At 38.0% G+C, this 27625-nt stretch overlaps 1 protein-coding gene across 2 annotated transcripts in view; it reads left to right on the top strand.

Annotated features, from left to right (window-relative positions):
• SYNE1 (spectrin repeat containing nuclear envelope protein 1) overlaps positions 1–27625 on the top strand; it is a 291206-nt gene that overhangs the window by 235673 nt on the left and 27908 nt on the right. Inside the window, exons 117-130 of one of the 2 annotated variants that reach the window (XM_062490036.1) lie at positions 200–333; positions 1773–1977; positions 3173–3355; positions 4352–4498; positions 5535–5689; positions 5995–6142; positions 9801–9895; positions 10895–11129; positions 11861–12055; positions 13808–13933; positions 14701–14856; positions 16791–16949; positions 17398–17564; positions 24591–24753. In XM_062490036.1, coding sequence (XP_062346020.1) covers positions 200–333; positions 1773–1977; positions 3173–3355; positions 4352–4498; positions 5535–5689; positions 5995–6142; positions 9801–9895; positions 10895–11129; positions 11861–12055; positions 13808–13933; positions 14701–14856; positions 16791–16949; positions 17398–17564; positions 24591–24753 — 2268 coding nt within the window. Of the gene's footprint in view, positions 1–199; positions 334–1772; positions 1978–3172; positions 3356–4351; positions 4499–5534; positions 5690–5994; positions 6143–9800; positions 9896–10894; positions 11130–11860; positions 12056–13807; positions 13934–14700; positions 14857–16790; positions 16950–17397; positions 17565–20188; positions 20281–24590; positions 24754–27625 lie in introns of those variants that run through there. The other variant, XM_062490037.1, reaches the window with a different exon arrangement.

The following is a 27625-nucleotide window of genomic DNA, read 5'->3' as shown; positions in this document are numbered from 1 at the left end:
CTTTTTGTTATATTTGATACAAAATCAAATTAATCCCAAAACAATCATTATTTTAAACAGCTTCTTTGTATGAAACACATGAAATCAAGTTTTCTTTTATAATCTAATGCAATTGATGCATACTGTTTTGAAATGTTTCTACATCACAAAATTTTGTTAATTCATGGTTTTGTTTTGTTTCATTATTATTCTACTTTAGAGCCTTCAAGATGAATTGGAAAAACAAGAGAATAGTTTACAGAAATTTGGTTCTGTAACCAGTGAGTTATTGAAAGAGTGTCACCCACCAGTGACTGAAACACTTACCAGCACTTTGAAAGACATGAATATGAGGTAGAAAATATCTATGTGTTAAACTTTATTTTCAGTAGCAAATCTGTATTTATCCATTATCCAGTTGTCCATTTTTTCTTTTATTTCTCTTACATTTTATTATTTTAAGTTCCTGGGGTCATGAGGAGATTTTGGAACAGACAGGATTATTCCTTTTGCCAAGGACTGAAGTAAAAACTCTCCTTTACTGCTCATAATAAATGAAATACCTTCTCCACTGAGCATTTGGTCATTAATGTCAGTAGTTTTGCTCTGTGCTTGACTGCCAAGCAAACTTCGTAAATACCATACTGGAAAATAATGCTGCACTTGAAATTTGAGAACTGTATCTGAAAATTTTGTTTGTGGTGTTTCAATGGTTTGCATCAACTTCCCCAAATTTTAGGTTGCTATTTCTAATTGTAGGAAGGGCATCATGGACAGGAAGGTTAAAGCCCTCACCACTACCTTGGCAAATGGATTGCCCAGCTTTGAATTCAGGCAAGAAATTGTAAAGGGTTTACTTAGATACAGGAAGGGAGGATCCAGAAGAGAAAAGATAGTTTGGTGGAAAGCTGGGAGTTTTTTGAAAACATAATCACTCCAAGTTTCTTTTAATCTGTTTTCAGTCCAGAATACAGAACACTTCCAGAAACTGGAAGTGGGAGGAGAGATTATTTAACCCCATTTCACAAAAGATACCATCAAATTTAACAGTTTCAGTGATGGCTGGCAGAATTTTTGCTCCAAAACCTTTGCTTTCCATCATATAATAATAATTGAGAAATATTGTTATTTTCTTTGGTAAGGAAACAATCGGGCAGTTTGGTAACTGCAAGCACATTTGAGAAAGCATGTGTTCCTGGTTGCTATTAGATCAAAAATTTCAATGGGGAATTATTATAGGATAGAATTCAAAGGGAGATTGAATATTTAACTGGATAATAGAAATACAAAGATTTTTAATATGCCTGGGAGTATTTTACAAGTGAGTTACACAGAGCTTTATGACTTTAAATACTGCATCAAGAGTTTAGGAGGAAATGGCAGAAGAAATGGTGTCTTGTTTACATCTGTTCTGGGCCTCTTAGGCCCTCACAGGAATCTGCCATTGTCAATGCATGGTTAGTCATGGATGCTTGGTGATGCTGAGGGTACTAAGTGGAAATAGCAGGAGGTTCACTACAAAATGTGTGCTGCAGCTCTGACCACCAGCATTAAAAAACAGCATCCAGGAGGTAGTACAGATCACACACATTGTGACAGCTCAGAACAACCTGGTTTGGTATTGAAACAGAAATTTCTTGGTTAGGTATTATTTTCACCTAAACGTCTGGATTGTGATTATTACTAACCTCTTTAAAAGTCAAGAGACCATGGGAAACAGCAGGGAGAAAGAGGGACACGGATAGTTATCTTGGACTCCCAGGCGTCGATCGCTCATGCAGTCTCTTCCCCAGGTGGAACAACCTCCTGCAGGAGATCGCAGAGCGGCTGCGTGCCAGCAGGGCCCTGCTCCAGCTGTGGCAGAGGTACAAGGACTGCTACCAGCAGTGCTCTTGCACGGTCCGTCAGCGAGAAGACCAGACCAATGAGCTCCTGAAGACTGCAAGCAGCAAAGACATCGCTGATGATGAAGTTACTACTTGGATTCGGGACTGCAATGTATGTTCAGTTAAGCTTTGCAACTTTTCTCAGCTCCGTGGGCTAAAAAAATCTCAAGAGGCTCTCCATTGCTAAACTCTGTAATCGGTGTTTTGGAATTTTGCATACTAACATACTTCATTTCACTGTGCAGCTTAGGCATAGGAGAGACAGCTTTGTCTGATACCCAAATCTCATGAGTGTCTCTAAATTTAATCCCTCCATGAGTTGTGATACTGTTTCAGAAGCTTGTATCTGAAGTCTTCTGTCCGGAGAAGGTGGATAAATTACATCATTTGATTCAGTCTAAAGTTCCTGCTTAATAAAGGTATTCATGCTTGGGAACTATCTCTACCAAGTCTTTTGAGTTCCTTAGAATAAAAAAAACTCAAAATCCTTTGACTATATTCCCACCAATGAAGACTGTTCATATTTTCAGAATGATGTCTTTATCCTTCCTTTTGGAAGGATGCCATTCATTCTGAAACCTTGAGTTTCTTCCTTTTTCAAGATTGTATCTCAAGGCAGCAGAATAGTTTATCTCCTCTCTGTGCTTACATTTTGGCTCTTTTGAGTTTAAGTTAATGTTAAAGTGTCATTGACCAAAAAAAATAAAATGTAAGCAAAACAACTGCAGTGAGAAAAAAATCCACAAAACATGTTAGTGTTTAATAAATAAACGTGTTCATGATTTTTTGGAGCATTTGCTGCCACGGTCAGGAACCATGGACTGTCAATTCAAATTGTTTTGTTCAAATAATTTATTTCCTGATGCCCTATTCTTTAACAATCACGTTAGGCCATTTACAAAAGTTATTTTTCAGCCCTCCTGATAAATCATAGCAGGAAGAAAAGGGAGGCCTACATCTGAATGAGTACACAGTGAAGGCTGCCACTGCTCAGGACCATCATGCCAGTAAATTCAAAAGGTTTTTTTCAATAGTTATTGCCTCATCAACAACTCAGGCTTGCTCAAAGGTAGTTGAGCACTGTCTTTTTTCTGTTTCATTCAGTACAGGTCCTCTGACACATCTTTTTTATTCTTCTAGTCATACAGAATGTAACTGGAAAGTTTGATATTGAAATGCTGTAGTAAATACAAGTTTTTCTTACAGTGCCTGAGTTCAGTTGTTTCATTCTTCCTTTGAATCAGGGGATGATGACACCACCAGTGACAGGTTAACTATTCATGACCTTATTCAATGTGTTGCCACAGGATGTACTCACAGATTTGAAAACAGCACAGGAGTCTCTGGTTGTTCTTCAAGAACTGGGGGAAGAGCTAAAAAGCCAGGTGGAGGCTTCAGCAGCAGCAGCCATACAGTCTGATCATCTCTCTCTGAAACAAAATCTGTCAACCCTAGAGCAGGCTCTTTGCAAGCAACAGGCTGCACTTCAGGTATGCAGACAGTGTTTACAGTCCTCAAATGTGATCATCCTGTGGTCCCTGGAAACACATAAATTAGATAAATCTGCCTGGGAAAAGTGTTACCTGTTAGACAGCTTTTCCTAGACTTCCCTGCAAGCCAAAGCTGAGAGCAGAAAATATGTTCAAGTCCAGACAAGAGACCTTGTAAGAAGGTCCAAATTTTGGGAAAAGGATAGCAAATCTCCTGCAGGAAAGCATCTGTCTGGAATGCCAAGGTGACCATGTTTTCAGCACACAACAATAGTGCTAACACCTGGATCCACAGCTACTGCTCACCTGAAAACAACCACTCCTCACACCTAATTCTTCAACAGTAAAGGAAATGAGAGATTCTGAATATTGTGTAGAATTGATTTTTTGCCATTCCTGTTAATGTCAGTGACCAGACTGACACCTGCCATTTGTATCAAAGCCTGTTTAGTAGGTGTTGCCAAACTGCTTGTGTCACCAGGGACTAAAGAGCAAAAAAGGAGTGGAAGAATGCATTCCATAGGAAATTATTTGGATGCAAAAGCCACAAAGGTATCAGCTTCTATTTGAGAAAAAGGAGGATTTACTCAAGAAATCCAGCAGTGTGTGTGATATGCTTATAGTATCACTGTACTGTGAGGAGACAAAACACAAGAAAAGTTTTTAATTTGACATTCCAGTGAGAGTTACTAGTTCTCTCTGCTGGCAGTAAATTAAACAGAGGATTTTCATTCATAAAAGACAGTTAGAAAAATTATGTTTCAAGGTAAGGAGACAATTATGCACTTTGCTGAAATGTTGCCTTTGCTACGATCAAAAATCCTGGTTTAACCTAAAAAAATCTAATTCCACAGACTGCAAGCAAACCAGCAGTTACAATTGCTCCTAGCCAATTCAACTGTTTGGAAATGTATAATGAGAGTAAACAGGAGTGTAATGTCAATAAGGAGGCTGTGAAGCCAAAGTTATTAAACTGTGGATCCTTTTGTATTCAAGGCTGGAGTCCTGGACTATCAAACCTTTGCCAAGAACCTGGAAGTCCTTGAGACCTGGATAACAGAAGCGGAAGAAACACTGAAAGAACAGGATCCCAGTCACTCATCTGATGTCTTGGCAATACAGAGTAGAATGGAGCAACTCAAGGTGCCAAATAGACAAAGGGAGTGCTGGGGTTTTTCTTCTGTTGGCCTGGTTATTTGTAGTGCAGGGTGTGCACAGATATCGTACGTGCATTCTGTAGGTCGTAAAAGACTATCACTCATGGAAAGTGTAAGACTGAGAACTTGAAGTTTGGTGGCAGTCAAGGAATGGTTATCACATTGTCCCTGAGTAAAGATGAAAAGGGCAGTGAAACTGTTCATAATAAAATCAGTAACAGATCAAAGTGGGCATGGAAACTGTAGCAGTTTTTGGAGATTTCTTCCATCTTGTTGTCTCCCAACTTTTTTGAATTTCTTCAATTCCATTTATGTATGAAGTAATTTATGCATTTGCGTAACTTGATATACTGAAGCAATATTCAAACTGTGTACTGTATGATCTCCATTTGAGGTCTTGCACTCTTTTCTTTTCATGGATCTTCTTTTTTCCCTCTCCTTTTTTGAGAGGCCATGACAGGAAGTTGCTGAACTTTGCCATCTGGGTTGTTTTTGTCATTGTAATCTTCCAATTTTTTTCTATCAAGATTATCTATAGATAGAATTCTACTTTGGATATGCTAAAAAGCAGAGCATTTTGCTTATGGAGTGAATTGGGTATTTCTGTACAACAAAACAAAACCCTAAAAATTGAAAGTTGAATAATTTCAGTGGGAATTTACCAACCTACAGTTCAGGCTAAGAGACAAGGAAAAAGGCTCACTTATTTTGACAGTGTAACCGTATAGTTTTGAGCACCAGCTTTCTTCTTCAGCTCTTAGCTGTGAATCATCAATTTAGGAGAACACTTCAGTGCAATTTGGCTATACTTGTCTGCACACTTTTAAACATGGACACAGGTCTTCTCCTGGTCTGGGACCAGAAGATGAAAACTGATAATGAATTTTTTTTCCCTGACATAGAGATTGCTTACCACTTGGTGGCAACCAAGGCCATTTAATTAAGTGCTAGTTCATAATTTTCAAGTGAATAATAATGAAATTCCTGACCTTCCAACTTACCACTTTTATTGTTTGTTGCAGAGTCAAATGCTGAAGTTCAGCAGCATGACCCCTGATTTGGACCGTCTTAATGAGCTGGGTTACAGGCTTCCCCTGAATGACAAGGAAATCAAAAGGATGCAGAACCTGAACAGACATTGGTCTCTGATCTCATCTCAGACTACAGAGAGATTCAGGTGGGGATAAATAAAGGTTGTTCTACAGATTTCTGCAAGTTAGAAAGTGTACCTTTTGCAGAATATAGGAATATTTCAAGTATTTTATTGACCAAAGTTCCTTTTCTTTGGTGTACTTGTAAGTAAAGAACAAAGCCACTGAGCTGAGATGGTCATTTTGCCACTAATTAACAGGATTTGAAATTAGTAGGGCTACTATTCTAGGTGTTGAAAAAATAAATTCAGTGAGGCAGCTAAGTGGGAAAGGTGTTACCATCTGATTTGGAATTAACCTGAATCCATCTCTCTTTCTTTCTTTTTTTCAGTAAGTTGCAGTCTTTCTTGCTTCAGCAGCAGACCTTCTTGGAGAAATGTGGGACTTGGATGGATTTATTAGTTCAGACTGAGCAGAAGTTGGCAGTAGAGGTTTCAGGAAACTACCAAAGGCTTTTAGAGCAACAGAGGGAACACGAGGCAAGTAATTGTGTGTATTTTATGAATCACTAAAACACATGCTATTTATACATAGAGGGAATGCACGTTCGTTTTTTTGAATGATACAATAACAAATCTTGAATTGTATTTGTGTACGCCATATGAGGAAAACTTAAAAACAGAAGCATGCAAATATGTCAATAAAAACCAACATGGAGGAGGACTTGAGTGTCTCATAATGCATCTCTATGCCTGTGAGTGTGTGTCCCCTACATTTAGTCTACTTCAGATTCATTTGTACCAAGGATACCAAAGCTCCTTTAAAAACCTAACAATTCTCATGTTATTTGGCTCTTTGCCTTCACTCATAACTGGAGAAAATCTCTATTCTGATCTTGTTTATTTTTTACTAAATTATCAATGCATGTAGCTTTCGAAAAGCATGTTAAAGGAGTTTTCTGTCAAGTACTGAGTTGTAATTCACCGTGGGGCCTCCATTTGACATTTCCTTGGAGAACAAATTGATTTGATCTTTGCTGCAGACTAGAGTAATTTGTTTGTAACAAATCAAAAGCTAGCACAGCTTTTGCTGCAGGGAAAAACTGATTCAGAGTTTTTACTAGTACTAGATTCAGAGTTTATGATTCTTCTGTAGTCAAGTGGTGCATATTTTTTTTCCACTCATATTGTTACTGCCAAGAATCCTGGTAAAGTTCAAGTAAAATAAGTCAATTTTCATACCAGAGCTCCCATGTGGCCCCAGTAGTTTCAGTTCCCACAGCTTTTTCAGCTGACCTTCCCCTAGACTTGGGCTGGATTACAGGAAGAGTTATGTCCTTCCCCCTCTCCTGCCTTATATCTCACAGCATAGTGTTTGAATGAGTGTCTGATAGCAAAAAGTAATTCACAGCCATTTTTACCATACATTTCTCTTAGCATCTAACTACCTTTGCTGTGACAGATGTCATCTATTTCTTTTCCTTTCATTGCTGCCAGCATTAACTGGACGGTCTCTGTAAGTTTAAACATCTCAGGTCTTTGAGATTTGAATGTCCAGAAATCATTACTAAGTGAATAATTCCTACTGTTCTTTTGTCTAGTCGTAGCTGTAATTATTTGAAGGGAGTTAGGGCAATCTTCCTGCATTAGCTTGTCTTGAGATCTCAGCTTCATCCTTTCCTGACCTTTGATCTGTGCAGTTGAACATTACTTGGGCACTCTATTTAAGCCCTTTTTTTGAAACTATAAAGTCATCTCAGAATTCAGATGATTAATATCTGTTTTTCTAAATATTGCAGCCCATCCTTAAAAAAGTAACCCACTTTTATTGTTTTTCAACCTTATTTTTGGCAAATTTTATAATCAAAATGTATTCATTACAAAATGTCCTTTTCAGCGCTTCCTGATAGACACTGAGAATTTTCTTTCCACTCTTTGTGGCTGAAAGGGTCAAAATCTCAACTTCTTCAGATGCATTTTCACAATGTTTTGCTTTGTATTTTTGAAAATAATGAGAAAATACTGTGTTTCCACCTGAATTCCTAGAATAGATATTGAGATGCTTCCAGCTCTATTATTGCCTTTCCAGTGACTCATAACTTTTACTGCACTTTACCTGAAGAAGACCCCAACCACCTCAGTGGCCTTATTTGGAAATATCTTCCTGGTGGAGTTTCCAAGGTAGAGGTGACAGCTTTTTCTGACATCTCACGCTAACACTGACATCTGCATCAGTCTGCCAGGACGGTCTTGTAATCACTCTTACAGGGTTCTCCAGTACATGGGACAGTTCTTGGGACTCCCATGCAGTGGGAATGCACTGAGACAAGCATTTGAGAAAGTTCTGGCAGGGAAAGGGAGTTCCTTGCCCGCTGAATTACCGATTTTTTCTCCATGTGCTGCTGTTGTGTGTTTCAACACTTGTCCTCCTTTCCTCCTCCTTTAAACTTCTGCTTCTGTGATTCACGGCAATCTACATCTGAGAATAAATTTGGGTGACAAGTGGTTCCAGGTAATGAAGTATCCCTCTTATGTACAGAGTATCAATATGGAAAGGAAGTGGATGGTGCCAAAATATCTCTACTTTTGTATAGGGCTTGAATGCATCCATTCCAAGCAGAGCTTCTCATGCTTGATAAGCTTTTAGTTCAACTGTCCTCCTAAAAAATATTAAAGTTTTCCCAAGGAATTGTTTTTTTTGTTTTTTTGGTTTTGTTCTGTTTTCAGATTTTTGGGGGTGTGGAGGGGGGGAGGGTGGGAAAGGTTGGGGTTTTTGTGCAGGGGACTTGTTTAACCAGTTGTGTTCTGCTTAGTCTTGATCTGTCAACAATACTGGTAGATGCTGTTACTCCTGTGCTTCATGTCCCCTAACTTGACAAAAATAGATGTGACAGAAAGTAAATTTTTTGCCTTTTTGCTTAACTTTCTGAAATTCTCAGTGCCACACTATTGTGGCTTCATTCATGAGATAATAATAGCATTCTGTTTCCCTCTGATTCAGGCTCAGTAAATGATAAGTGCCAAGGTATTCAAAGAACAGTATCAATTACTGTAAAGAAATCAGATAATGCTATTTCTTTCTATGAGAAAATGTATGACCTGAGTTACAGAATTAACTCAGTGATTCAGAGAGGCAAAATCCCATTTTTAAAAAAATTACTGCATCATCCAGAAGACCTAAACTACATGCAGCGTGCTTGAGGGATTTAAATGTGCAGGCACCAGTGAGTGTTCCACTGGCAGCTGCAGATGCAGGGATTGGCACAATCACAGTTTGAGCTAGTGGGATGCCATATAATTGGAGTGGAGAAGAGTGACTCGTAGTTCAGGCAAGGGTGAACTTGTATCAACTGCAAATACCATCGTAAATAAAAGAAAAAAAATCTCAAGCTTCATACCAGTATACTTTTTCTTTTAATCTCTCTGTAAACCTTTTGAATATAAAGTGGGTCCAGTGGTGCCTGAGTGTACTTTCATTAATATAAGAATATTCCTGAAGAATCTAATAGACATAGTCCATTACTAAAAGAAAAGATGTTTTTAAAAATTAATTCAAGTAGTATATATACTTGAGTTGTTTGCTTAAGTAGCACTTGTCTAAAGAAATATTAAGTAATAAGAGGGTTTTTAAGGTATTGTGGAAATTTATTATGCCATTATTATTTGTGGGCGAAACTGTAAAATAAATATGAGAACTTGGAAGAAGTGGAAATTTTTTTATAGCTCCTATACATAGCTGTCTATTTCTTTTAAAGCTCTATTGGCAATGTAAAAGTATATTTAAAGTTTATGTAACACTATCATACATGGTTTGTGTAACAAAGCAGAAGATTATGAAATTCTTAAACATGTCAAAAAATAAAAAGTGCCCTTTCTATCCCAGCAAAAAACACCCTATCTGGATTTTGTTGTAAATTATAATGTCAATCACACAACTGTACTTAGAAACATAAAACCCAACTCCTGTTGATATAATTTAACTTTATAATGTTGGTCTTGAGGAATGAGTAATAATTGCTAGAAGCAACAAGTACCTCTAAAATGAGAGTTTACAATGTTTCTGTTAAGGTCATGAAAAAACTCCCATTGAATTAATCTGAAATAAGATTAAATACATGAAAATTAATTTTTATCAGTGCATACAGAGAGAATTAAAATGTAAGGTTTTGTTTTAACATCCTTGTCTCCTGTGCAACAGCTATTCCAGGCAGAGATGTTCAGCCGCCAGCAGATTTTGCATTCAATTATCTCTGATGGGCAGCACCTCCTAGAACAAGGACAGGTGGATGACAGGTAGACATTGCTGTATTGCTGCTGCTGCTGGTTGTGTGAAGTTATACTTAGGCTTCCAAACAGAGAAGGTAGCAGATGGCCGTGTTCAGATCATGCTCTTCTGAAGTGCAAGTTACTGTTGCTGTGGTTAAGCTGTTAATTAGCCAGATATTAAGACATTGTCCTTTAGAATGCTATGGGGCATGTTGAATGCATTTGGAATACAGCAACCTCCTGAGGCTGCTTCTCTGACAAAGATTTGTCTTGGAATATCAAGCCTGTTATATATAAATATATATCTATTCTGATGTATTTTCAAAGATGTCACTTTCACCAAAGGAGCCTGCAGTGACACATTTAGTGTCACTGCATTTGGTTCATGCCACCTGGGAATTTGCCTCTACCAGGAGGATTCCCTACTGCCATTTAAGAGCCATTCCCTACCTGCAACCTTAATGTGATGGAATAGGCGTTCATTGTTGCCTGGAATTTTATTTTAAACACTTGTGATCAAATGAATGAAAATCAGTGGAACACCAGTGGCTTCACACTTGTGCATGTGCATTGACTTTGCTAATGTTATCATAGTACAAATATTAACTGTTTTATTGGAATGTGAGAATTTTATGCTGTGTGTAGCTTAACACCTGCTTTGAACTCAATAGTAAATCTAGCGGTGAATTGTGAAATCTCCATGATTTACTAGGAATTTGACTAATCCAACCTGGCAGAACCTGTGGGTTTTCTTGGTGTATTTCTGGGAAGAAGGTAGAAGAGTTTTGTGCATTAAGGGTTTGGGGCATTTAAGGTCTCAAAAACTGGATCCCTTTAACTCTCCCAGTATGTCAAGTGTGAAGTTCTTATCCTCAGTCAGCCTTCATGAGACTTCAGCACTTTTCTCTTAGTGTTTTGTAATTAGCTGACAGACACCTCCCTTTGCACTTCAGTTTATTTCATTAAGCAATTATACCAAAGTATGAAGGTTGCTGTGTATTCTTATTATTTATTTACTTGTGATAGGGATGAATTTAATCTGAATCTGACTCTTCTGAGTAACCAGTGGCAAGGAGTAATTCGCCGGGCACAGCAGATGCGGGGCATCATTGACAGCCGCATTCACCAGTGGCAGCGCTACAGGGAGATGGCAGAGAAGCTGCGCAAGTGGCTGCTGGAGATGTCCTGTCAGCCAGTAACTGAGCTGGGCAGTGTTCCTATCCCATTGCAGCAAGCAAGAGTGCTGCTGGATGAAGTGCAGGTATGTCCAGTGTGTTTGAAGACAAAGGAAAAAAAATCCCTGCCTTTTTTACAGGCTTCACCATTTAAAATGCTCTTTTAAATGCCTCAGATTCAGCCTGTCTGCTCTGCCAGTTCTTTTTTTGGAACTGGCATAGCATCAGAAGCGTGATGGAAGCAAAGGTGGAGTTCATAAAGAGCATGAAAGAGAGAACTTAAGGGGCCTTCGCTCTCAAGCTGCATTTGCTCCTGTTTTTGCTTTCAGCCAGGGTCACACTGAAACGGTCTTGAAAGGACAGTGATGACCTGCTTGAAGAATGTATGCTAGATAACAAGGATTCCTTAAGTGTCCATGAGAGGCTAACAGTATCTAGTAAGGAGCTTGGAGTCTTCAGGCTTTTTAGATGGAAAATTGATATAATAATAATAATAATAATAATAATAATAATAATATCCCTTGTTAGCATAACAGGCTCCAGAGGAACTCTTTCTCTTTAAGAGCAATTGAGATACTGACATAAATGGAGAGAAAGAAGTCTTTCATATCTTCACTTCTTGGGGAAATTTTCTAAAGGTCTGCTGCAGTAAATGATTGTGAAAATGCTGAGGTAAAGTATTTGGGCCAAAGCTCATGTGCAAGACAGGATATGCAACCAACTAAAGTATGGGCTTTAGAGTGAATTACTGAATTGTAATTAAGTGCTAATTGTAATTAAAAGGACTAAGCTGACAGAAAACTATTAATATTTTCAGCTTAAAGAGAAAGTTCTCTTAAGGCAGCAAGGGAGTTACATCCTCACCGTGGAGGCTGGGAAGCAGCTGCTGCTCTCTGCTGACAGTGGAGCTGAGGCAGTCCTGCAGGCAGAGCTCACTGAAATCCAGGAGCGCTGGAACATAGTTAGCACTCAACTGGAGCAACAAAAGAAACAGCTGGCTTTGCTGCTAAAAGTAAGTGTGCAATTTTTTCTGTACTTCTTCGGCAAGTTTGTGGTTTCTCTCTGTGAGCCCTGGTGGAGAAAAGCATTCTCAATGGACAAACACAAATACAGAAGCTGCATTTACCGTACATTAACTACTTCCCTTCACCACCTCTCAAACTGGGAGTGGTAATCTTTCATAACAGGCTTGCATGTCAGTTGGTACATTGTAACTGATATTTCCAGAATACTGCCAATAAAGTATGTCCATGCTGCTCCTATTTTCAAAACAGAGCAAAAATTTGTTTTATTTTGCACAAGTTTTGTTCGATTTTTACATGTATATGTAATTGGGTTTGAGTGGCAAAGATTTTCTTGGTGGAAGCTGCAGGGATGACTTCTGTGAGAAGCTGCCAGAAGATTCCCCTCTATCTGATGGAGCCAGTGCCAGCCATGCCAGGTCCATGATGGACCCACTTCTGGCCAAGGCTGAGCCCAACAGTGATGCTTGTAGCGCCTCTGGGATAACACAGTTAAGAAGATGAAAAAAAAAAATTTGCTGTGCAGGAGCAATTACATCCATAGAGAGGAGTGGGACAGTGTGACAGCAGCAACTTTGCAGACACCAAGGTCAGTGAAGGAGGAGACACTCCAGAAGCCAGAGTAGAGATTACCCTGAAGCTCATGGTAGAGACATGGAGCTCTACAGTGGAGCAGAAATCTACCCGCAGCCCATGGAGGACCCACACCAGAGCAGGTGGATGCCCAAAGGAATCTGTGACCCCATGGAAAGACCACACTAAGGCCATTTTGCTGGTAGGACCTCTGACTCCAAACCCTTGTTGGAGTCTGTTCACGAGAGTCTGGCACAAATCCATGGAAGGGACTTTATCTGGGGTAGTTTGTGAAGAACTGCAGCCCATGGAAGAGCTCATGGGAAAGTTCTTGGGGGATTCTGTCCCATGGGAGGGACTCATGCCAGAGCAGGGGAAGAGTGTTAAGAACATCACAGGCTGTTGTCATGCAAGGTCCCATTATTTGATATGGCTAATTCTTCATCAAGATGATAATGAAATACTGGCATAGACTGGGGAAAAAGGAAGGAGAGAAATACAGAAGCAGCAGTAGAAGGAGAATATCTTGAAACAGAAGACTTAGTTTCAATACAATGCAAATTTCAATGCACATTCTGTGGTTTCTGGTATCACATGACTGACATTCTTTGGAGGCTGACTGGCTTATTAGAGATCTTCTTGTCTTAATATAAGACTTTGACAAGCAGGTGAGGCAGGTAAAACCATATTGTTATTTGATATGGTTTGTTTGCATTGAACACATTAAAAATTTTGGAAAGTATACAAACACTAAATCAGGGTGTAGCTGCTAGAATCCTGATTTAAAGAAGATACTAGTTTCCCCAACTACTTTTTTTTTTTGTCCACAGAGAATAATGCACCTGAATGAAGCTCTTGTCAAAGAATAGTGGTGTGTTTAATACATTGATTCAAGAAAGGAAGTGGAAAATTAATTTTGTCAGGGAGAGACTTTGCTGAAAGGATGGAGTTGGATCTAGACAGAATTTTAATAACAGAAGACTTTGTCTATTTCTACTAACAGAGACCTACACACAAAAAATTCTGCACATTTCTACACATGACTCAAGCTCTGAGACTTTTAGTATTATTTAGAGGGAGTTTTAAGGGCATGTTATTTTTAGGCAAATCAACTGACATTAACTGTAACACAGATCAGAACTGAAGTCTAATAAACATTCTGCTTTCAGGACTGGGAAAAATGTGAAAAGGGCATAGGAGACTCCCTGGAGAAGCTAAGATCATTCAAAAAAAAGCTTTCTCAGCCCTTGCCAGATCACCATGATGAGTTGCATGCAGAGCAGCTTCGTTGCAAGGTAAATCACTCCTTCTCTGTTGATTGTTGTGTCTTGTCTTTGCCTGTCTTTTGCAGTGACCTCTTCTGTTATTAACTGGGTTCATATTACTGACAATGCAAACCAGTCAGCCATCTCCATGGCAAGAAGCTATCCATGTAACATATGGACGCCATAATACCAGAATGATCTCACCATAATGCAAATCCTTCAGAGTAATTATAGATCTGATCAAGGTGATACCAGAATAGGGTCTGAAAAATACCGTAGAAGGGCTTTATATTGGTGTGTTTTTATTACAGAAATTCTAAACTCAAATTTAAACTCATGGTATCTAAACTTCTGGTTTAGTGCTTTTTGTTTGAGGTGAAGTGACTATGGGGAATTTTAGACAACATTCTTAGGCTATATATTTGCATTTTGGAAGTGGATTACAAACCTGAAAATATTTTCAGTACTGAGAAGTGCAAACCAGTGCTTGAACTTTCCAGATACCTTTGAACCTCAAGGAGTTGAGTAGTATCTTAGTTTGCAACTTCTTGTTATAAGGCTGATGTTTCATTCTCTGCTGTGGAGTTAATACCATCATAACTCTGAAAATATCGGTACGTTTGGGGTTGATGCTTTTCTTTTTCTTTGAGATGGGGCTGAAACAGTCTGCCTGACACAGTGGGTCTGCTCAGATGTGACTTAAATCAGTGGGTAACACTGCTTGTGTGTTTCATCAACATACTCAGATTTTTGTTTATTAGTAAACTGGCTCTTTTTCCTTGTGCTGTTCTTTAAAGGAGTTAGAGAATGCTGTTGAAGGCTGGACAGATGACCTTGCACACCTCTCCCTGCTGAAGGAGACCCTGTCTGTATATATCAGTGCAGATGATATCTCAATCCTGAGTGAGCGAATAGAGCTCCTGCACAGGCAGTGGGAGGAGCTGTGCCACCAGGCAAGTACAGCACTGGGCACTGATGGGAACAGTATGCAGGGTACAAAAGTGTTGGGAGAAAAATTGAATCCAAGTGGCAGCTTTTACAGAAGATTAATGTGGATAGACCTATATTCAAAAGTGAATTCTTTCTGAGTCAGGGGAGATGTCCATTGAAATATTCCTTTAGTTACTGCTAGTACTTTTAGTTCTCTTGAACTTTGCAATGTCTGTGAGGTCATATATAAACAGCCTTGAAAAATCAACAGTGTCATACTGTGAGCTGTGAGACTTGGCCTGGATGGCTGGGAAAAAACACAGAAATAATACAGTTACCCTTTGCTTTGGTGTAACACCTGTGCTCAGAAAGGATGTCCCCTCCCCACTCAACATTGCCCTACTGTATCTTCAGTTCTGTGGATAGGTTCTTCTTTAGACCTCAGTGTCTGCATTTCTTGTAGTCTCAGGGTGACTTGCTTGCCTGCAGAATGAGCTGAGGAGTACTGTTTAATTTTTTCAGGTGCATCACACTGTTAGTGTGCTTCTGGCCTCTGATTAGCACTCCAGGTAGTGGAATCTTCCTTACCCAGCTTTTCAGATTACTCTGATGTTGTTTCTGTGGTTCTGTAGAGATTGCAGTCCAGATATGCTGGGGCTAGCTTGAAATAGTACCTCGTGCAAAGTACCTGTGAAGGCTTCAAAAACACCCCCAAAGTAGGAAAAATGCTTCACAGTTACCAGCACAGAACTTGCTATGAGTTAGTTGCATTTGAATGAGCAAATGTAGATACATCTAAATTGTGATTCAGTCATTGCTTGTATGCTTATGGTAAAAGAAGGAGCCAAGTAAAAAAGTTTTATCTTTGTTTTGAGCATGCTTAGTGTTTCAGGATGTAACCTAGTGCAACCCTTCGTTCATCTGCTGCTTATTTCTGGAAAGCTGTCATCAACTTTAGGACCACAAAAAGGAAATGCAAGATCACATGTACTACCTTGTTCAAGCTAATGCAGTAGTTAAAAAGCCCATCAGTTTAATTTGTGAAAGACCTTCATTTTTTCAGCTGAAATTATGATACAAAGTCAGAAATAACCCAGATCACAGAGGGGAGGAAGTAAGTAGTTGTACCAATGTCTGGAACTGGAGGGGTGACTTTTCTGCTTAGTGTGTGCTGCTGTTTTGATTTCAGTGTCCATCTTGATCTGCCTCTGCAGTCTGAGATGGTACCACAGTTACAGCTATTTCTTAAACACAGCAGTGTTTTCCTTCATTCTGTGTTAACTGCAGCATTTGCTTGCTTGATGTGTCATGCCTATGCCTAATCTTTTCCTGTCAGGGCACACCTCAGTGCTCTGAAATCTCTCAAGGTGTCATGCCTGTACACAGGAAATAGTCATCTATTAAATTAGCGTATTGAGACACAAGTGAAAAATTACTTTTGCAAAATACAGTGTATCTTGGGTTTAGGTTTGTATTCATGTGCTCATGAACAAATGGCACAGACTTTTGGACTTAAGCATGTACTATGTTTGTATCTTTTTTTTATGCTTTGTTGAAGCATTTTTCTTTTTAATTTAATCTCTTAGACTAAAAATAAACTGATATATTTTATATTTTTTTATAAGTAAACAAGAATTGTAAGAAAATACAATTTTTATCTTCTAATGAAAACTTTGGGTTAGAGACATTATGAAACAAGATACTGACTGACTACTGAGCTTAATGGTTGGGTGCTTGTCTCTGTGCATAGGAAGTAGCTAACAGGAAATCTGAGATCAGTGCTTACCCCAGGACTTAGAGGCAGTCACACAAATTTTTGCTGTACAGTTCCAATTTGTTTCAAGGGCAAGTGGCTGCAACACTTTTTCAAGACTAGAGGAATTCACATTGAGGCACCAAGTATGTCTTAAATGCCTTTGTCGTTTTACTTTTGTTTACTCTTTGCAAATGGTTTAAGGTCTCCTTGCGTAGACAACAAGTTGGTGAGAGACTGAATGAGTGGGCTGTCTTCAGTGAGAAGAACAAGGAGCTCTGTGAATGGCTGACTCAAATGGAAAGTAAGGTGTCTCAAAATGGTGACATCCTCATAGAAGAAATGATTGAGAAACTTAAAAAGGTATAGTGTACACTTGTATGCTCTTCTTTAACTGTTTACTTGTTTGTGAATTAGCTGAAATGAAGGTTTTACCTTATCCCGGTGTGTTCTGATGTTTGTGTTCTCTCTCTGTGCAGCATTTTTTTGGTCTTTCTTCAGATAGGATCTCCCAGAATACCAGGAAATTAAGTGAATGCAAAGTCAGGCATCTGAATGATTTACTAAGTGTCCAATCAGAATTGCCTGTAATGAGTTAAACTATAGCATATTTATAGACGGCATTGTGTTTTTTCCATTCTTCTGGTAGTTGTTTTTGTTTATCCATTAAATATATAAGACGTTGTCAGTCCACTGTACCAATCAACTAAAAAAACAAGTCACTTGTGCTTTTGCACCATTCATTTTGTAGTGTAGAGCAGAGTATATTTAGAATGAGTACCCTGTCTTCTGATTGCTCCTAACTCTCTAGGATTATCAAGAGGAAATTGCTGTAGCCCAGAAGAACAAAATCCAGCTTCAGCAAATGGGAGAGAGACTTGCTAAAGCCAGCCATGAGAGTAAGGCATCAGAGATTGAGTACAAACTTGGCAAGATCAATGACAGGTGGCAGCATCTCCTAGATCTTATTGCAGCCAGGTAAGACAGTTGTTTTGCTTCTAATTTTTAGGTGGGACTGATTAATATGCTGAATGTCATGCATTTAAAATACTTTATTGTCGGCCTTTTCATCATAAATTCTGAAATAAATTTATTCTTAACCATCAACACATTTCTGTGAAATTTCCTATTTTGCATTTTAGTGCAGGACATCTCTTCAAGAAGAGTCATTTAAAAGCTTCATTATAATAATATGGTAATGGTCGTGGTTGGACTTGATCTTAAAGCTCTTTTCCAAACTTAACAATTCTATATTCCTACAGTATAAGATCAGTTGCAATCAGATTTAGTGAGCCTTGCTCTAGCACCACCTTACTTTACATGGTGCTTAAAACTGGACGCAAATGTAGTTTTTCTAAAAATTTCTTGACAGAACAATCAAAAGAGTGCCTTTGTAGTTTTGGATTTCAAGAAGAGCAAGTCCAAAACCAAGCCTTAAGTTTTCTGCCAGATCATTTTTTTCATGGATGGAGAAGACTAACTGCAGGTAGATGTATGCACACTGGGCTTAAAGACTCTTTGTATTCAAGGTCAAAAAGTATAACAGCAATTTTCAGAACTTAAAAAAATACAGGATTAGTGTTTGATATGCTAAGAAAATTATTTGTTTCAACACTTTCTCTTTAGCTGTGCTACAGCCTCCCTTCCATTACCAACAATAATGTTCTCACAATTTTGCACTTCATGAATTGCATAAATAGCTCAAATACTTTACAATTCCCATTTCTTTGATGAAAGGATGTATGCATTAGCAATAATTTAGTCCTGTTAGCAGCAAAAAGGTTTGCTTTCATCGTCTTTTTTCATATCATCTTTCATCTTTTTTCATATGGTTTTAGTGCATTCTTTCTCTGAAATCTGTTAGCATGGGAGTAGTAAATTTTATGTAAGCAGAAGCATTCCAGTGGCTCCAGCTCCTTTAATAATAGTTCATTTTAAAGTAATGAACACCATATATTTCTTACAGAACAATTAAGTCAGGGAGCATTGTATTACTGTCGAGGAGCTTGTTTGGTTTCAGAGCATGTGGTACATCACCAATTGTTGAACTTAAAGTATATCTGATACCTTTTTATGCTATATTTTGAAATGCCTACTCAGAGAAATGTTCAAATAATGCCTTCAGGAAGTTTCTAGCACAAAAGGATTGCATTCAGAAACTAAAGAACACATCTTAAAATTATCTCTCATGTTTTCTCAGTATTACAGATTAGTTCCCACTATAGGGAGAGGTGATTTTTTATCATTCTCAGATGGGGAGACATAAAATGCAATATTACACATTTAAAACCTCTCATTCTGTTTTCATGAAGTGTCAAGTCCTAGTTCTAAACCAATGAATGTAAAATATTATTTACTTTTTTTCTCCAGATCATTTCAACTTAGTCTTCTCAACTGGCATGTTCAGCATCATTGTATGCACTTAAACATACAACTCTTTACATTCCAGTGCCCACTGAAGGGAAAAAAAACTCCACAAATTTGCTGAAATTTGGAAAAAAATGTGGATAGGTTTCATATTAGGCTATGAAAATTTTGGTAGTTCAGCTGTATCTTAGGCTGGAAATCATTAAAACCCAAGGTGTTGATTAATGTATGCACAAAATGCTTGTATTGATGTCTAATTACCAGTGGACAAAAGAGTTGACATCCCCCCAGATAATTTTTTACAAGGCTCCAGAGGCCTTCAGAATATGTTCTTATAAATTGGCATGTGTTTCTATTATGATATTTTTGGAATTTGGATCGTTTCTATCATATAATTTTGGCTTCATTCAGCTAGTAAAGGCAGATTAGTTGTCCTGGTGCTGAGAATAAAATACGTCTTTTCATGTTCCAGACGCTTGACAATTTTAATAAATTATTAAATCCTGCAGACTTTTCTGCAATGCTGTGGTAATCCTTTGCCTGGAGCATCTTTCATAGTGGTTTTTTCCTACAGCTGTGAACTAATAGAAAGTGCTGTGTGAAAATGCTTTAGTAATATATTATAGTAATACATGTCCAGTCTGAATCTTTACCTGTCAATTGTATGCTGCGTGGTGAAACGTCTCCAGTCACCTGTAAAAGCATCTTTCTTTGTCACATTCTGTTCCCTTACCCCTTATTCTTAATTGCCCCTCCAGAGGAGATCTGTAACTACAGAAGTGACAGCTGAAGAATTGTCTCTGCATCAGACACTTCCATTTTTTTCCCTTCTAGAACCCTGTATTCCTTTCAGATGAATTTGTCTGGTATGTCAGCCTCGTGAAAAAAGTTGCCATTGTTTACAGCCAGGAAACAGTGCTGTTGCTGCAACTGTTCAGGCTTGCAAAGAAGGTTTTGTATGTGTTTTCATCCTTTCCCCCACCACTCCCAGTCCACATTCCTGGAGATCAAATCTGGCACATGTTGATGAATGCAAGTTTTATTTAGAAACATGACCACTTGTCACCATCCAGTGTCATGTTATCAAGCAACGGCTGGTAACATTTGCTTGGCGTGAAACATTTTCTGTACAGTACTGGCCAGCAAAGTGTGTCCCCTTTCCTTCCCCCCTCCAAAAGAACCGTGTTTGCAGGCTTTGGGAGTGGAAGTTCTTCTTTTTAATACTGGAAAATTTCATGGTTGTGGTGGAAGACTTGCGTGCTGTGAGGATGGCGGAGGACAACAATGTGGATTCAGACCTCCCAGACTGTAACTGTGATATCACGAGGCAGGCATCTATTTTTGTTTGCTTTTGATTGATACTGTTCTTTCTGAAGTCTTGGTTTATTGAGAAACTAACTGAAATATTGATATGTAGAGATCAGTACTCTAGCTAGAAATTACTGTTTTCTGCTCAGTCAAAAAACAGTTGACAGTGCTAACAGCATACTTTGTTTTACAGCTAGTACTTTTGGATCCTGGAATAATTTTTTCATAGTTATGGAGACTTAGAACAGTAAAATCTCTTAGCTGACTGAGAGAAACTGTGGACTGATTTTACTGCTGTTTTCAAATACGAGAGCATGTACACACATGAGAATAAACAGACTGTATCTGTCTGCTAGATGTTTGTGTCATCAAAGGGGCATGGCTACAAGCAAAAGGCAGAGAAGGAAAGAAGCTGTATTTCAGAAAGAAAGTATTTCAGACTTAACTTACCAAAGCCTGTCTGTCCTGTTCATATTAATGACTGTTTTGTAGCTGCATGTAATATTTGAACTCAGCCTAAATCATCTTGGATTTTTGATTCAGCTTCTCTTTTTCCCTTTTCTTATTATCTTTTCTAGAAATTTAGCCATTCTTCAGAATTCTAGAAATTCAGTCTTTGAAAGAGCAAACTGATTGGAGTGGTAAATATAACGGGCTTTATAAATAAATATAAACAAATATATAAATGTGAATTGATATATAAAAATATAAATACATATTATATAAATATATATAACAGTAAATATAAACAGGCTTTACTGATGTCTTACCACACAGTAGTACTGTACTTTGGAAAATAAATACTTTTTAATCATAAAAAGATAAGTTTTCAACCTATCTTTTCAAAGATCATTTCAACAGTGCAAGATTTTTCACTGTTTCAGAATATTTCTTTAAACTTTCTCTACTGTTCCAAGTAGATTTTTTTTTTAAAAAACACCTTTTCTGCTTTCTGGTTGTCTGCTGTACAGACTTAGCCAACATGCTCTTACTAAGTTTTTTCATCTTGCTTTTAAAGTTTAATATTAGTAAGCAGCTGTCTAAATGACTAATGCAGTAGTTATGACTTCTGTGTGATGCATGTTTCTGTACTTACAGGGTTGTTCCCATTTAGATTTAAGTGGAGTCTAAGACTTTCTTCTTTAGGACTAGTTGAATTAAATGTATCTGTGCTTAGTTTTAGCTTCTAGTTGTTTTCACACTCTCTTTGCCCAATTTAGAATAATAGACATTATTAATAGACAATCTAAAGTTATTGCTTTCTTGGGGAAATAGAGGCACATTAATTGGAACATGAAAATACAAATATCATAAACCCATTCAAATTGTTAGATGATTTTTCATCAGTAAACCATGAAAAACAATTGAATTCTGCTGTATTTTCCTTCCTGAAAGTTTAAGTATTTATGAAATGTGAGAGGACTGGGGGGGTGTGTGTTTATGAAAAGCAACCTGCAAACCAACTCTGTCATGGTTCCAACCCTTTGATTTCAGTGCAATATTTTTATCATCAAGGAGAAAAGTTATCTCAAGTCTTTCATGCTAACATGTGCAGTTACTGTGCTGCCTAGTGCTGCAACAAAAGCATGAAATGGTTATTTGAATTATTAACATTTTTAACATAATCTTGCAAGTGAAATCTCATAACATTAAAATTGCACTTGGCCAGGGACCCCACATACCTGATTTAGAATTTGACCTTTGTTTCTTAAGCAGAGCTTTTAGAGCATAGGCAGCTTTGCTTGTTGAAATTCAGAAGGAAAGCTCTTGGACATGTTGGATTGCATCTCTAATTGATTGTGATATGTTTTCAGTGTAGCTGGAGGCACAATACTGTACTGCAGTTCAGTCAAAAAAAAAATCTCAGCAGACTCAAATAAGCACTTGCTTATTTGTTTCTGATTGTACCATGGGCAAGGAACCTGTAATGTTAAACTCAGTACAAAACAAAGAACAGTGTTACGGGTAGATGTACTGAGGAGACAGGAAGGAAGCTGTAAGGTTTGGGTTTGATTCGAGTGTTCTTTTACTGTGTCATGCTGTATTTCTTTCTGTCTCTGAAGTAACTTAGATCATGTGACTGAAAATACTGGTAGTTGCCCAGACTGTTTTTTGTGCTGTGGCAGGGATGTGCTCCTGTGCAGTTTGCTGTGGCAGAGGGCACTTTCTAAATGATGGACCCTTTATAGTTGTTGCAGGCCAAATGTAGGTGAAATCCAGCACAGAGATTAGAGTGTCATACAATTGCAAACAAAAAAAATCCTGACCCACGGCTTGGTTTTGCAGATGATCGAGTGACATTGCTTCTTCACAGGACTGACATGACTCAGTGTTCCCTTTCCCACTCCAGCAGGCCTGCAAACGATCGGTAGCATAGAGCCTTGAAAATACAAGCAGAAAATAGACAGGATTTCACTCCTTTTAAATAATGGCAGACATTGAGAAGCTGTATGTGACTTGCAGATGGTTGATACCCAACCTTCTTGGTCACCCTATGAGCAAGTTTCAGTTGGTTCAAACCCACAAAACATTGTATGTGGAACCATAGGTGACAGGGAGATGGTGCCCTCAGTGGGTGTTCTACCATCTCCCCAAGCCTAAAAACATTGCTGTGTTATGAGATAGCCTCATGATGAGGACTGAGGCAGCCTTTCAGCATAATTATATTGACTTCAGTCCCATTGTAGACAGATTTTCAGGTAGCCCAGATTTTTTTCGAGTTACCAGGTGGGGTTTATTTCACAGTTCAAAACCCTATGGCTGTTGGTCATGAGACTCTGGCAAGGAAGCTGTGTTTGAACTATTCTTAAAGGGTTTTAGCTATAAAGAGCCATTGTTTAACCATCTATGAGCTAAAGAGAGGGGTATAAAGAAAAGAAAATTGAAAATATTTATTTTAAAGATGGCATTAATATCTCTGTGATTCTCTTAATGGTCAGCTGCAACTACAAATATGCTGGTTAGTATTGTGAGGAAAAAATGTGAATTCGTTAATTTCAATTATAGGATGATCAGGTGGTATTTTGTTTCTTTAGCAAATCTGGCAATCTTGTGTTTTTCAACCCAATTTAGTCAATTTGTTCCCAAATGCACTCATCTTTTAAACCTTTCTGGTATTGAAACATTAAGTAGAAGAGCAGTAGGAGCAGAAGAGGGTACATTACTCAAGATTGTTTTTGGTACCACACAAATAGGAAAAAATAGAGAGCTTGGGAAAAAAAAATCTGGATCTACTAATAATGTATGTTATGAAACACAGGGATAGGAAGGAGAGAATTACTGAAGGACAGTTTTGCAGAACAAATTGAAGAATTGAAGAATCAAACAGATTGAAGGAAAAATCATTGAGCTAGGATGAAAGTTTACTTGAATTTTTTCATACTCTAAGCTTAATGCTCTCTTGATTAAAAAAAAAAAAATAATCCAGAAAAACACAAACAGAAATCTATTTAGTTTTTCCTGGTCATTGTTCTTCCAGGGTCAGGATTCCAAGAAAAATGCTAGTTAGGAATCACTATGCAGTTCCATTCCATTTTCATCTGTTTAAACCTGAAATAGTGAAATAACACCAATTTAAAGCAGCCCTTGGGATTCAAGAATTCTCCCCAGGTTCTGAGCTGGACTTCTTGCTCTGAAGCTTACTTATTCAAGGGCAAGTCTTCACCCTGGAACAGGTTGCCCGGAGAGGTTGCCCATCCCTAGGAATGTTCAAGGTCAGGCTGGGTGGGGCTCTGAACAACCTGATCTTGTTGAAGATGTCCTTGCTAATTGCAGAGCGGGTGGACTAGATGACTTTTAAAGATCCCTTCCAACCCAAATCTTCAGTGTTATTTATTTCAGTATTCTTATGGGTGTGAAAAAGGCCTGTTCACTCAGTGCACTCTCTCATCCATATATGGATACAGGTGGTACTTGTACTCTAAGAAGAACAGAAGTGGTTCTTCTACTCCAAGAACAGTTGTCATCTGTTAGTAAAATACACAACTAAATTACCTAGATTGTTTCGGAGAGTTTATGTATGTGAGCTCATTAAAAACACAAACAAACAAACAAACCCCCCCCCCCAAAAAAAACAACAAAAAAAACCAAAAAAAACCAAAAAAACAGAAGCTTTGAAAATGTTGTGTGGCATTAGTAAGAACCCAGTTTTTCTTAACCAGCAGCTATGAATGCAGGACTCTATGAACATATAATATACTTCTGTTACATAATAAAAGAAGACTTTACAACAGAACTCACCATCTAAGTTTCTCTGAAAACTTCCTGAAACGCCTGCTGTGAAATTTTTTTCAGGGTGTGCTTAATATTGCCATTTCTTTTTCTTTACAGGGTAAAGAAGTTGAAGGAAACCCTTGTTGCAGTGCAGCAGCTGGATAAAAACATGAGTAGTCTGAGATCTTGGCTTGCCCACATTGAGTCAGAGCTGTCCAAACCTATCGTCTATGAAACTTGTGACTCTGAGGAGATACAAAGGAAGCTAAATGAACAGCAGGTAAAATGCAACACACTTACCAGGTGAACAGTGACATGGGGAGAGCCAAAGTAGAGTGTCCTTGGGCTGCCCATACCCAGTTCAGTTGAGAGGGCATGAGGCAAAAAGCTTAAATATCAAGGCAAGTGGTACTTACTGTGTCACTTATAGAGCCTTCTGCTGGCCTTGACATCGAATCCTCCAGGAGCTGATTGACATTTCCAAGAAAGGTAAGGCACCAAGAGATGTAACCTGAACGAGTTATTGCAATTGTTTTCCTTTGGGGCTTGTGATTTTTGTTTGTTTGAATTGTCTGTTCCCAGAGGCAAAACTGACACCTATTAGACCTTGCAAATTTTGCAAATGCTTGAAAATTGCTATTCTTAGCAACCTTTCTAACTTAGTTTTATTTTGCAGCTTGTTTGAGAGTCACTTTGCACGCAAAGATGCATGAGCTATACATGTGAAGTTAAAATTGGTTGGTTTATACTACACAAAGCCTTTATGCAGTGCTAGATTAAAATATGTAGAAAAAAATGTGAAGTCAAGTCAGTTTTTGGCATTGAAAATAATGTTACTTCCAAGATGTTCTACTGTACTTTCTCCTTCCTGTTACACTTCACTGCCCAGTACAGTTTTACCTAGAAACACATTGCTGGAGAGAACTGTTGTCCTTTGTGTTCCTGTTGGTTATTTATTGGCAAAAATGCCTTTCTGTTGTCCACTGGAGATGTGTTACGTGTTCTCCTGGGTCCTGTCTCCAGGGGAGGAAGAAATGCATGGGCAGAGAATATTTTGTGGATAATTTATGAAGAGTACACATGGGCATTTTGCTCCTTTAAGCTGAGGGTAGAACTGAGAGCTGAGAACTCCCTCAGAGATTTTGCCAGCTTCTCAGCTGATTTGCTTCTTCTCAGTTCAGAATTAATTATTAATGTTTTATATGTAATTTTCATAGGGAAAATAATTTATAACCCACAAGTGTCACTAATGAATGGTGTTTCTGAGACAATAAAGTTCTGGGCAGGGCTAAACATTGCTATCAACAAAGTAGGCAGTTGAGATTATTTACTAGAATCCATATGCAGACATCCCGTAGTTTGGTACCACCACTTCTTATGGGATTTATTTTGGGCACAGAGAGTGGTGTATCTCTGCCTTCCACTGTTTCATTTTGGTGACAGCATGCAGTGATATTCTGTAGAAGTGAGAGTGGTTTAATTTCAGTTCTAAAAAGGGTGAAATATAGATGAATCTTACAATGGGAGGATGTGGTATTTGGAAACACAGTGATGATTTTATATGATAATGACACGACATGGTTATGATAATAATAGTTTTTAAAACCCGCCCACTTTCAATGCTTGGCAACCAGTATTTTTGTTAGTTGGAGGCTATATCACTATCCACCACATCTCAGAAGGCTACCTTCTCAAATACTTTTTTTCCTGTCTCTTCCTTTAGCGACTTTGTGGTCTTTTCCATGTTTGATCTTCCACTGAGGTCGTGTTATCTTCCCAGTTGTTCATATGCAAAATTAGGTTGAAGATGTTATGTTGTGAAAGAGGAGGGACAAATTCCATTTATGAAACTCCATTATCTACTTCTCAGCATCTGCTTCAGCCAAGCATCAGCTTTGCATATTGCTGGTCTCTAGTGAAATTAAAATTACAGTTGAGTCTGGATATCCTGGGGGAAGGCAGGGTAACTTCAATGCAGTATTTTCCTCAGATCATGAACTTCATTTAAAGGATTGCTTGTTTGATTATTTTCTCAGTCTCCTACATCTTGAAATGTGAAAAAATGATGTTTGCTTCTGGGCAAATAAAGTTAAAAATAGAGGTTGTATATGGGTGACAGCAGTGCATAAAAGTGACACTCCTTTGTGAACTAACCCAAAGGCTTAATGTTCTCTAATAAACATAATAATTTTTTAAAATCTGGGAAATAAATATTAGAATATTGAGAAGAAATATTCTAGACATTGCTTGTGGAAGTGTTCTGTAGGTGAATAAAAAAATCATAATTCTTAGGAATGCTCAGGAGCCATGGTTCTCACCACTGCTTTATTCTAAAACATTAGAAAGGAGATAGAGTTACCTGAACTTACCTAACCTCAAGTCTCATAGCTATCTGGAGTGTGTGTTTCATAAAGTATGACATCTGATTATAGTATCCACCCTTCTATAATACTTCAGGGCAGATAGAAAGAAAAATAAGTATTTTGACATCACAAAGAAAGTATTTTTCAGGCAAGTGAAGTGAGAGGGCTGTTGCTGGGGAAGAAAAGATTGTGATTTTCCACTTGACATTCTCAAGTAGATATTTACAAAATAACTTTCTAGTTGAAAAGATAACTAAATTACTTCATTAAGTGAAACCCCAGTTATTACAAACAACAACAAAAAAAGGTTGATATAGATCCACCTTGCCCTAATTCAAATTTCCTGAGTTTTTAAATTCAACATCTATTCATATTTATTTATTCAATATTCATTTCCTGCTGGAAGACATTTTGATGTCACGTTGTTAGCTGTAAGAAAAGTTCTTCTAGTTAGACCTTAAATATGTGTAGACACAATGTATTGACACTGTATTTTCCTTTGCATGCCATAGTTGACTTCAGTAGCAAAATTACAGAGTAGTTTATCTCTACTCATCCTCAAGCTGTCACATTCTCCTCTGTAAACCTCCACATCGCTAATCATCCTATTGGTTCCTTTCTTCATCTGAATCAGAATTTGAACTAGTATTCTAGATACAATATAGCACTTCATAATGTAGTTACATTAGTATTTCTTGGTCACAATCGGAATTAGGTTGTCTTGGCTTAGTTATTGTCCATACTGATTTTTCCATCTAATATTCTGATGATTTATTACAAATGTAGGGA

This window comes from Cinclus cinclus, chromosome 3 (genome assembly GCF_963662255.1).
Source record: "Cinclus cinclus chromosome 3, bCinCin1.1, whole genome shotgun sequence".
Classification (NCBI taxonomy): Eukaryota; Metazoa; Chordata; class Aves; order Passeriformes; family Cinclidae; genus Cinclus; species Cinclus cinclus.
The sequence above is the reverse complement of the archived record's forward strand: the minus strand, read 5'-3'. Positions and strand labels throughout refer to the sequence as shown.